Source organism: Halyomorpha halys, unplaced genomic scaffold (assembly GCF_000696795.3).
Source record: "Halyomorpha halys isolate HHAL.00 unplaced genomic scaffold, Hhal_1.1 Scaffold680.1, whole genome shotgun sequence".
Taxonomy (NCBI): Eukaryota; Metazoa; Arthropoda; class Insecta; order Hemiptera; family Pentatomidae; genus Halyomorpha; species Halyomorpha halys.
The window spans coordinates 335,536-347,448 of NW_027111055.1; the positions used below are offsets into that span (position 1 = coordinate 335,536).

The window sequence follows — 11,913 nt, forward strand, 5'->3', positions numbered from 1 at the left end:
CTCGCAAATCTCAACCTCTTTACGCTGTTTTCTAGGGGTCATCTATGGGATTATTAATCCTGGGTTGCCCTGAGGTTAGTCGCCTCGAATGACTACCAGTCTCCTTGTACCTTTTTATGGTCTTTAAAATGAAAGAATAGTGAATCCCAAGGCGATTAGCAATGTAATGCAATGATTTGTCTTCTTCAGTGAGAACGATGATTCTGATGATCGTGGCTTAAATGATTCATTGTGAATAAAATTAATTGTTATAACTAGACTAAAGAGAGAAAAGAGAACAGACTTGTGCCAAACGAAAGATAAACATGTACTGAAAGGAAATTTGAAATGAAAAAACCAAAATTCCATCGTTTGTTGGTAAACAGTGAGTAACAATGATGTGTCTAATCCCTAATATCTCTCATTTAATAAATAATATTACTGTAAATACAAATTATGAATTAAGGTCAAAACCAAAAAAATCTCAAGAATTATGGGTGTTGCAATACTTTTGATGGAGAGTGTATATTAGTAAACAGTGAATGGCTCAAACCACCCTGTCCTACTAAAACATTCATTAAAATACCTTGATAAAAACAAAAAATTTGTACTCAAATTGAAATTAATGTTTATAAGGCACAAGTGTTATTTAAAAAAAAAAATGAAAGATAGTCAAATTGAATGATTGTGAGATCATCAGGTATGTTATTAGTATTATTTTGGTTAATATTTTTTGATGTCGTGGTAATTTAAGACTCATCTGGCTCTGGCCTTGGGTGGTGCAAAGTAATGTATCAGTTTTACCCTGGAATCTGGAAAGTTTGTGTCAAACTAATCTTTATCTGGTTATTTTTAATTTTTCATCATAACTAATATTAAAAGTCTTACTGATATAGTTTCAAAAATGAAATTTTTCGATTTTTTATCTGAATACAAATTTACTTTTAAAGGTAATTTCTTAAGTATGTTACCCTCAAGTATACTATCATTACAAGTAACATATTTGAGGAGGTGGTAATATGCTTGGAAAATTAACTGAAAAGTAGAAACATACATTTTGGAAATTACAAAAAAAGTATGAGATGCAGATTAATTTGTTACCTCCAAAAGAAAATTCAAGTCCTTTATCGCCACTTTCAAAGATCATATATTAAATAATTTTTGTGTTGTTTCTTAAAAATGAACATCGATGAAACAGCCCCCACCAATGAAGGGAAGCTAATTCGCTAAATTAAAAATCCCTTAAGGGATCATCAATAAGCCTATAATGAAACATCTGTACCAAGATTAATCAAAATGTGTTGAGTCTTAGTCAAGTGTTGATAAGCCCTAGATTTCAGTAAATTAATAATTATATATTGATTATAAGATGAAATAAATATTAAAAAATCTTTATTTATTAATGGTAATAGTTTTTATAATTTTCTTGGTTTAATTTTATTTATGAAAATTTTCAGATGCTTCCTGAATATCATGCCCAAGTATCACAACAGGCTCGAGGTACAGAACCTAGCTCAAAAGAACAAGTATTTGCCCGTTTTGATGTTATTGAGACATCTTACCACTTCATTGCTCAAAAGATTGTCTTACATTTAAGTGATGATCCAGGAGGTATATATTTTAACTTTTCCTTTTTAAGTTGATAGTTATACTTAATTTTAATTTCATTTTTTTACCCAATCTTATTTAAACATTGAAATGGAATATCAAAAAATGAAGATGGTCCGGGTGCAGTAAAAGAAAAGCTCAAATTGTCATAAAACTATTTATTATGAGCCAACGTTTTGCCCCATGTTGCAGGGCTTCATCAGAGCTAAAAAAGATACAAACACTTACATGGGGGGAAAAATAAATAAACAATGTAAATTAAGAATTAAAAATAAAAATTTACATTGTAACTTAAAATTTAATAAGAATAAAAAAAAGGTTATAGACAATTAAAGAAAACAGAAATGGCAACAGTTAAAAAATAATACAAAAATACAGGTACACAAAAAATGGAAAAAGGGAATAAGAGTATAATCAAGAATAAAGAAAGATAATGAATAAGATAGGAAGCATAAATATTTCTTTAATTTGTTAATACTCTTAACTTTAATATTATTTTCAAATGTAACATATTTTTGACCACCAACCACTCTCATTCTTACCCGTCATCTCATTTCCTAGCTCGCTTGCTGTCTGTCAGGTATACTTCCTATCTTGTTCATTGTCTTTCTTTATTCTTGATTTTGCTCTTATTCCCTTTGTCCATCTTTTGTGTACCTATAGTTTTATATATATATTTTTTATCTGTTGTCATTTCTGTTTTCTTTAATTGTCTAAAACCTTTTATTATTCTTATTTAATTTTAATTTTCACTGTAAATTTTTTTTTAATTCTTAATTTACATTGTTTATTTATTTTCACCCCATTTAAGTGTTTGTATATTTTTTAGCCCTGATAAAGCCATGCAACATGGGGCAAAACACTGGCTCATAATAAAGTTTTATGACTACTTGAGCTTTTCTTCGACTGCACCGGACCATCTTCCTTTTATTATTACACATGGTAAACCATTGATCTTCCAATAATGAAACATTATTTTTCAGAAATCTTTTTAAAACATTAGCTTAGGTTATTAAATGTTATTTTTTTTTTTTTTAGCTGGAAGATCATGTCACCCATTGTTACAAAATGGAAGTGCTGTTTGTTTAAAGCTTTGTTCACTTCAGATTGATTATTATCCTTATCATCTTTCTGCTGCGGATAGAAATCATTGGGGAAGGTATCAGAAATATTGTCATGTTTCATTTTATTAGTTCCGTGTCCTAACTGCAAACTTTGTATAACCAGCTGATGCCAATGGTCACTTGGTCAATCTAAGTAAAAATCAAACTTATGGAATACAGTTGAGTGGCCTTATTGAATATTTTAAGTTCAATTTGGACTTTAAAATCAACTATTTTCCCAATGTGTGATTTTTGCTTAGATCAACTAAGCAAACATTGCCATTCTCCAGTCATGCTACTTTGTCCAGTTGGAAAATACAATAAATGTCTCAAAATAACCATTTTTTTAAAAATCTCCTTGAACCAGCCATATGATTTAGTAAAAAATATGCTGCTACATAATGTATAAAGTATGCAAACAAACCTAGATTTAAAATCCCCTCAGAAAAAAATAATTTACCTTGGTGTTATAACCATTCATTAGTGTAACAAAATTTCACACCAGTAATCTCTACATAGCAAAAAGGGCTTCTAGACAATGAATTGTCTGTGTGCCAACCACAGTATAATGAATGAACTTCTTTTAACTTGATTCTTTGCGATCCCTTCGCCAATCCTCCTCCCGCTCCTTCTCAATCATGTTTATTTAGTTTTGTCCTAAAACAATAAGTTTTGTTTATCATTGAAGTTATGTGTATTGCAGGTATAGTCTAATAGTGAGGAGTAAGTGTATAACTAATTTTAGGATTGTTATTTACTCAAAAACTTTAAAAAAATTAAAATGAATAAAAATTCCTACAAGGTTTTGACAGTAAGCTCTATTTATCGAAATTGATTCATCTGGAGCAAAGTTAGATATTTCAGGAAGTATTAGACATACTTACCATGACTACAATCCCCGAAGTGAAGCGAGTTTAAGTCATTTTACAATATTTTATATTCTGTATGTTCTTCTTTGTAGGACTGCCATTTTCCATGATATTAGCCAAAATGAAGTCTCAAAATGGTGATTTATATTTAAAGTGACTGTCAAAAAAATATCATTAGGGCTAGTATGTACTTATTGGTACACTTTTGCCCCACACAACTAAAACTAAGGAGCATTTGTGTAGAAATGTGGAAAAAAAAATGGAAAACACATTGTAAAACAGTGGTGACCCTAAAAATAATTGAGAATACCTATCATAAGTGTAGATTACAATATTCTGGTTGTTCAGATCTGTACACGCTACTTGGCAATGCAAAATATGAAAGACCTTCCTACGTGTAAGCTAAGTGGGAACACTATTCTTACAAACAAGTCTTGTTAGGTACTATAAGGTTTGTAAAGTTTCCTGCATTGTTCTTAATAGCAGTAGTCAGATATTGAGAAGATTACAAAAAATAATTTCATGGATTCAGATAAAAGTGTTACCATGTTTTGTATCATTTACAATAATACACCGTTCCCACATTTACTACAGTTTATTCTAATCGATTTCTTTAAGTAAATTTATACCAGAGCTGAGGATTTATTTAGACATTTAAATATTAACATTTGAATAATTAGAAGAATTTAAATACTTCTTTATGTATTTAAAAGTTTTCTAATACATTTATTCAACTAAAAGCATTTTAATACTTTTATTTATATGATCTATTTATTATTTAAAACTATATTTACTTAGAACTGGAGATATCTGTTTACTTTTCAAAGAAAAAATAACAAAGTTGTTAGAGATTCCACCCATTCTGTGGGTACTTTTAAAAGCTCGCCCTTTTTTTATTTATTTAATAATCACTAGTACAATTATAAATAAATTGTATTCGGAAAAACACCAATTACTAATATTATTTTTCAAAAGTATGTATGTGTACATTGATAACTTTTTTTTTACTGTTAATAATATGTATTTTGTGTACCTTGAGGATCAGTCAATAAGACAACTACATTAAGGTGTCATTTTATTAGTTTATTTAATGCCCTAAAATGAAAATAAAACATAACAATTTTTTAGAAAAAAGAATGTCTTTAACTAATTATTTAAGTAAAATTTGGATAAAGTGGCTGTGATTTGTATGAAATAGATTAATCGTAAAACATATATTAGGAAAAGAATCGCTTAAAGAAAAAGTTGTAGGCTTGCTCCTATAGTTCACCAGCTGCTATTGTTTTTTTAAATTTGAGGCAACACATAGTGAAAAAATTATAGTTTGCAATAAAACCTATTTTTTTATTACTTTCATTTATAGTCATTAAATAGTTGTGAAGGATTCCAGCCAAATTCATTTTGATATCTTTAAAATAGAAGGATTTATAACATTTTATAATCTTATATTCTCAAAGTTATTATTAAATTTAATAATCCTTTATGCTGGAAGAGTCTTATGGAATTAAAAGGATTTAGTGAATGACATAAATTCTTCCTTATTAAAAAACAATAGTTTATTTAATATCATCAGCAACGTTTCGGGAGATTTCCCCCATCTTCAGGCTGTTGTAACATAGTCATGCTGTAGCACAATTCGTAGATTTTGCAAGAATTTTGTATTAATATTATTCATATGGTCTTCATTCATAACCATATTGTTTTTCTAAATTTAATAATCCTTTATGCTGGAAGAGTCTTATGGAATTAAAAGGATTTAGTGAATGACATAAATTCTTCCTTATTAAAAAACAATAGTTTATGTAACAATAGAAACGTTGCTGATGATATTAAATAAACTATTGTTTTTTAATAAGGAAGAATTTATGTCATTCACTAAATCCTTTTAATTCCATAAGACTCTTCCAGCATAAAGGATTATTAAATTTAGAAAAACAATATGGTTATGAATGAAGACCATATGAATAATATTAATACAAAATTCTTGCAAAATCTACGAATTGTGCTACAGCATGACTATGTTACAACAGCCTGAAGATGGGGGAAATCTCCCGAAACGTTGCTGATGATATTAAATAAACTATTGTTTTTTAATAAGGAAGAATTTATGTCATTCACTAAATCCTTTTAAAGTTATTATTATTTTCAGACACTCTGTGAAGTGGGATCATAGAGACAACATTTTGATGTATTATTTCATTTTCTTTGTAGTAAAAAATATTTTCAAGCCTCCAGATATAGTATTTATTCTAAAAAATGGAAAAAAGTAGTTCATAAAATGATTTTTCCACAATTATTAAAGAAAAATTGACTATGGATTCAGAATGTTTATTAATTACATTAATAGTTGAAAATTTGTTTAATGATTTTTTATTTTCAATTACTTGATTAATGCGTGTTAAGATGACTAATAATGATTTAATTTATGTATTAGTTGTAAAACTTATAGTCATATAACTGTGATAGTTTGTTCTTTTGTAGGTATGATCAAGAAAACTCACTTCATTTGCAGTGGCTTAATGCTGCTCAAAATTCCTTTAAAAATTCTTTGCTCCAACTTATTGATATCAGTAACAAAAAATCAACTCAAAAATCATCTGAAAATAAAAAGGTACTGAATTATTTTTATTATTATTATTATAGTATGACAACTTGCAAGTCAGTCTTGACTTTCTCAACCATTGTTTGCCAAGGATCCCCTCATTCCCTGTTGCCATTCTATAGTTTTCCCAACTTTTCTTATTCAAACTAACATTTATCGGTGGCCATTATTCAAGTGTAGCATTTCCCAATTGGAGGTCCAGGGACTCCTGCAAGGAAATGGTGGGAGAAAACCATTGGTTTGACGTGAAAACTAATACTCCCGTACGCCCATCGGTTTTTTTTCCCATCCATCCATAATTTGTTTATCCTATTTTACAATATGTTTACTTCTATATTAAAAGGTTTGCAGTGTTGAAATTAGGGGCTAGGGTCTCTTAATTTATGTAGAATAATTGAAAAACATTAATTAAAGTTATTAGAAGATAAAATTTTCATATTAAAAATTATGTAATTATAATGACTTCACAAATTTAACAAATCAAGCCAATAGTTTAATGATTAAATGGCAAGGACAGGAAATAAACTAAAAACAATTAAACTAAATCCCATTGAAGGAAATTAAGCTTACTATGTAAGTAAAGTTACTATGTGTACTTGTAATATACAAGACATAAAAATGAAATGTTTTTTGTAATGGAATAATGTACGAAATGCCAAATGTTAATAAAGGTGAAAAGAAGTCAAGAAATTATTTTTTCAACCCCCTGTATGAGTATCACCTGGAAAATTATTTAACTTTCACCAAGAGCAACAATTTGTAATTTTAGTTTCTACTGATAAATCCTACCTCATTGACCTTCTCTACTTACTTAGTTTATTCATTCCTCCCGTTGATGAACCCTGAAGAAGGGATAATTCTCCTTCTCCATCAGATTGGGGAATTCTGACTCGGCAAGGGCTAAAATCCCAGTTTTTCTCGAACCTGGCTTGGTGGCCTTTTATAGCTGAGCAATCCACTACTGCGTGTTCAGTAGTTTCCGGAATTCTACACGTGAGGCACTGGGGGTCAATGTCTTTGTGACCCTCAGCATAGATAATCTCTTATGGTGGTCAGTCTTCTATTCTGATCCTGCATGAGGTTCTGGCTCCATGCAGGGTATAAGTACCTCAGAATACCCAGGACCACACCTTTGTAAATGGTCATCATGGCATGGTACCTGATTCCCCAGAATGCACCCCCTATCCTGCTTAGTCCATTGAATGATAGGTTCACCCTATCCCTTAAATACACCAGGTGAGGAATGGTATCAAATCATTTTCTTACCCTCACACTAAGGTATGTTACCTCCTCACCTGGTCTTATCCTCTCTTCTTGTATGTCTAGGGTGATAGGAAGAGCCCTATCAGTGAAGCGCCGTATGAGTATGACCTGAGTCTTAGCTGCAGCCATACTTAACTTCCTCTTCATGCACCACTCTCAAACAAGACCAGCACACCTTTCTGCTTCCATCTTCAATCTGGCTCTGCTGTTCTTGGCCACGATTACTGCCAGGTCCTCGACATTGGCTGTGGTTAGAAACTCTCTATTCTCTAGCTCCCCCAGCAATTCGTTGAATACTACCTTCCGCAGGGCCAGACTTAGGACCAAACTCTGTGGTCAAACACCACTTGAACGTCACCTCCTTCATCCAGGACTTGGCAGGATGTCCATAATCTTGACAGCGAAGGTAGAGCAAGGGGTCCAGATAATCTCTAATGTTCAAACAAGTCTATAAGTTTGACAGTCAGAAACTCTACCAATATTACAGAGATAGGCAAAATATTTCAAGGAAATTCTAGTAGAATCCAACCACCAGGATGAAGAGGAAATGATTAACCTACTAAAATGCTGGAGTGTACCCAAAGAAGGAGATGAAGGAGTAGAGCTGCCAAAACAAGAAGAAACTGAAGAAATAATTGGCGAATTAAAAAGCAATAAGGCCCTGGTATTGATGACATATATTCAGAAATGCTAAAATATGGAGGGAATGAACTGAAAAACTATATATTCCAACTGGTGTGGGATGTCTGGTTTGAAGAGAGAATGCCTGAATAGTGGAAACTAGCTGTGATATGCCTTCTCACACATAAAAAAGATGACAAGCTGCCTTATTGACTACAGCCTACTAGGTATTTTCTATATTGTTAAACAAATGGCTGATGAAGTGTTCTGAACTGATACTGGGTGACAATCGATGTGGTTTTAGGCCTGGAAGATCATCTATCGATCAAATATGTTCGCTAAGGCAGCTTCTTGAAAGAGGATATGAGAGTAATGCTGACCTCCATAGCCTATTTATTGATTTTAAGGAGATATGATAGTGTTAATAGAGAGGAACTGCTTAAGATAATGGTAGAATTGAGAATTCCCAGAAAGCTCACTAGGCTTGCAAAAATGATTATGCACGATAACATGATGAAGATAAAAATATAGGGAATGCTATCAAAAGAATAAGAAGACCCTCTATCACCTGTCCTTTTTAATTTATCATTGGAAAAAGCTATAAGGGCAGTACAAACCAACCCTAATGGAACTATTTATAATCGCCTTGGCATATGCGGATGATGTACTCATAATAGCTAAAAGCACGGCAGCACTTGGAGGAGCTCCACTAAAAGGGAAATGGCAGAAATGGGCCTTCATGTTAATGAAGGAAAAACAAAATATTCAATATCATTCAGGAACCAACATGTGGAACACCATGATTTGCAGATTGGCACAGTTTTAAAAGTACAGGCACTTTTGAATACCTTGGTTCTGTTATAATAGATGACAACATAATTAAAGAATGAAGTGAATACAAGGCTGCCTGCAGGTAACAAGTGCCTTTTTATCCTACAAAAAACTTAAAAGTTTTAAACTTTTTCAAAAAATCCAAATCTCATGATATGAAACCATCTTGAGACCCACAGATACTTAAAGCAGTGAATCCTGGGTATCGACAAATGAAAGGAAAATGAGACTCAATGTCTCAGTCAATGTCAATGGGAAAGAAAAATACTCAAAGATATTTGGGCTAATAAGAGAAAATGACATGGCAATTAAGGAAGAGATGTGAGCTATGTGCAATGTATAGGAAACTAGACCTGGTATCCTTTGTGAAAAAACCCACCTCAGATTGCTCGGACATGTAGAGAGGATGCCAAGATGCCTGCTACATGGAAAAATTGGAAGAAAACTATACAGAGAAAGACAAAGAGTTAGATGGTTGGATGACATCGAGGAGGACCTCAAATGCTTGGAGTAAGGAGATATGGGACAAAATAAAAAAGACTGGCTTAAAGTCCTTAAGGAGGCCCAGCAGTGAATCAGAATGTTTACCATCCTGATTAACTAGGAAAAATTTATCCCCAAGATACAACCTTATAATTAGGTAATAGGTATACATAGTATAATAATAATAGGTGTTATGGCGGGTAGGGGTTCAAAAGGAACCTCTACTAGCCCAACCTTGAAAAGTAGTGAAAAGAAAAGAATAGCCGAATTTTGTTATTTTTAAATAAGTAAACATAATAAAAGGAACACAAAATATCTATAAATATACAAACTAGAAAAAAAGAAAGCTTAAATTAAATGAATTAGACAAAAGAGAGAGAAAAAGTCTTATATCACTGGTGATTGGTGGGGCCCCGGTTGTGGTTGTTCTGAGTGGATATTCTCGTGGAAGTAGATCAACAAAAGGACGTATGTCCCCCTGCCTTGTCCTCTTGGAGGATGAGTCTAAGTAGTCTGCCCGCCGTGGCTAAAATGATGTAGATGACGGAGATGGCCAGGATGCTGGCAACTACCAGTGCGTAGTGAGTAGACAAAGGAGACGATATGTGTGTGCGCACTGAGACGGTTAGATGTCATCTATCTATTTTTTAGTATAAAAAACAACAGAGAGTAGTTTCTTGGTGTTTTCGGCTTAATAAAAATCACATGTTCCAATTATCAATTTGTGGACCATATGTTGGCCGCAACAATAGGTATAACAAGCGTATTTGATCTCCAATGAATATTGAAGGAGTTGTGAAAAAACACTTCCTTTCAAGGCTTCTATCACTCTTTCATTTTTAACCAAACCTATCCAGCCTATGTAGAGACCAAGTGCCCCCCTCCATTCAAATAATGTTTGAGATCTTATAGTTTGTTTATAATATGGCACAAACTTAAATGAATTTTAATATAATTCCAATTCAAAAATTTTACCTAAATCACTTAAACCTTTTATTAATCTGATATATGCCTAAAATGAATTTAAAATAGATATCTAATCCACCAGGAATGATTAATATTTAATGAACAATTAGTTTTTATCTGTAAATTACTTTTATAGATTAAACCAGAAAACTCACTGAATTCCTTCAAATTCTCTTATTATCAGCATCATTTTTATCTTTCTATTAATTTTAATGGTTAGTTTATTCTCATTTTAATCATTTGTAATCTATTTTAGGAAGAAGAATATATGTCCTTTGAAAAAAACTATGAATCATTGCCTAGCAGTCATTCTGTAAAAAAATATGTTATTGATAATCTAGCTAAGGTAATGACATCTTGTGTGGTTATTAGAGTTGAGGATTTTACAATGTATAAAGTTACTACAGTTACCAAACAAACTCCCAAGGAATTCATCAAAGGTAACTGATAACATTTTATATTAATAAATAATATGGATTATAGTACACATTGATTTGAATTTAGATGCTAAAATGGCACTGGATTTTTTACTGTTCATTTAATTTTAAAAATTTACATGATATTCACATGTATATGTATGTGTGTGTGTATGTATATATATAGATGCATTGGTAATCAAAGTTAAGAAATGTAAAATGTGGTCAGTACCTGGATGTTTAACTTCAAACCAAGGATGACTATGTTACCCAAATAATCAGGTCTATACCAAGTGTGGTTTCGATTCCTGCATGGGGACAGTAATCCCCTCACCCTAAGAGGCAAATAGAGATAAGCCACTCATGAGTCTGACACAACTTCTGGACCTCCAGGTTGAGGGTTAGGCTTAGGGCTGATAACCCTATCCTGTATAAAACACCTTATTACAAAACCTTAAACTGCTCAGAAAATCTGACTGCTTTAGTATGGTAAGATTCCGGATTTGTATAATCTCAATATAAAACATTATATCATGGAATGTTCAGAGCTTACTCAGACCAGAGGCCATCCAAACAGTAGTGAATAAAGTAAAAAGTACTTTATATTGGTTACAGCCTTAAAGGGGGTAAGATGGCCAGAGAGTAGTGAAACCAATTCCAACGACCACACACTATTCTACTCTGAAAGATATGTGAATGATGGTACATTTGGCACTGGATTTATAGTTTGCCCAGCTGCAAGGAAATCAATCATGAACTACTCCCTAGTCAATAAAAGGATTAGTGTATCACAAATTAGAAGTCATTGGTTTTATACCACAATTATTAACTTATATGCACCAATTGAAGATATAAAAGATTAGGTGATGGATGATTTCTATGTTTAGTTAGAAAAACTTGTTGGTCAGACTTAAAATTATGATATAAAAATAGTCATAGTTGACTTAAATACCAAGATAGGTCCAGAATCTCAATTTAGGCCCAATGAGCAATGACAATGGATTGAGATCTAGTAGCCTAGCAGTAGCTAAAGTTCTAGTGGTCAGCAATTCAATTTTATCTCGGAGAGAAATGTGTATTTGGGGAATTGAATTTTTAACTTTGACCATCTTATTGTAGGATTTTTTTTTTTTTAATCTGACTTCAATAAATTCATAATTGACTTGCTTTTT

At 32.0% G+C, this 11,913-nt stretch overlaps 1 protein-coding gene across 1 annotated transcript in view; it reads left to right on the forward strand.

The window, feature by feature from the left end:
- The window catches only part of LOC106685314 (bridge-like lipid transfer protein family member 3B), an 84,057-nt gene that overhangs the window by 25,899 nt on the left and 46,245 nt on the right, over window positions 1-11,913 (forward strand). Inside the window, exons 6-9 of the mRNA XM_014427908.3 lie at window positions 1,437-1,590; window positions 2,626-2,746; window positions 6,041-6,170; window positions 10,582-10,765. Coding sequence (XP_014283394.1) covers window positions 1,437-1,590; window positions 2,626-2,746; window positions 6,041-6,170; window positions 10,582-10,765 — 589 coding nt within the window. The remainder of the gene's footprint in view (window positions 1-1,436; window positions 1,591-2,625; window positions 2,747-6,040; window positions 6,171-10,581; window positions 10,766-11,913) is intronic.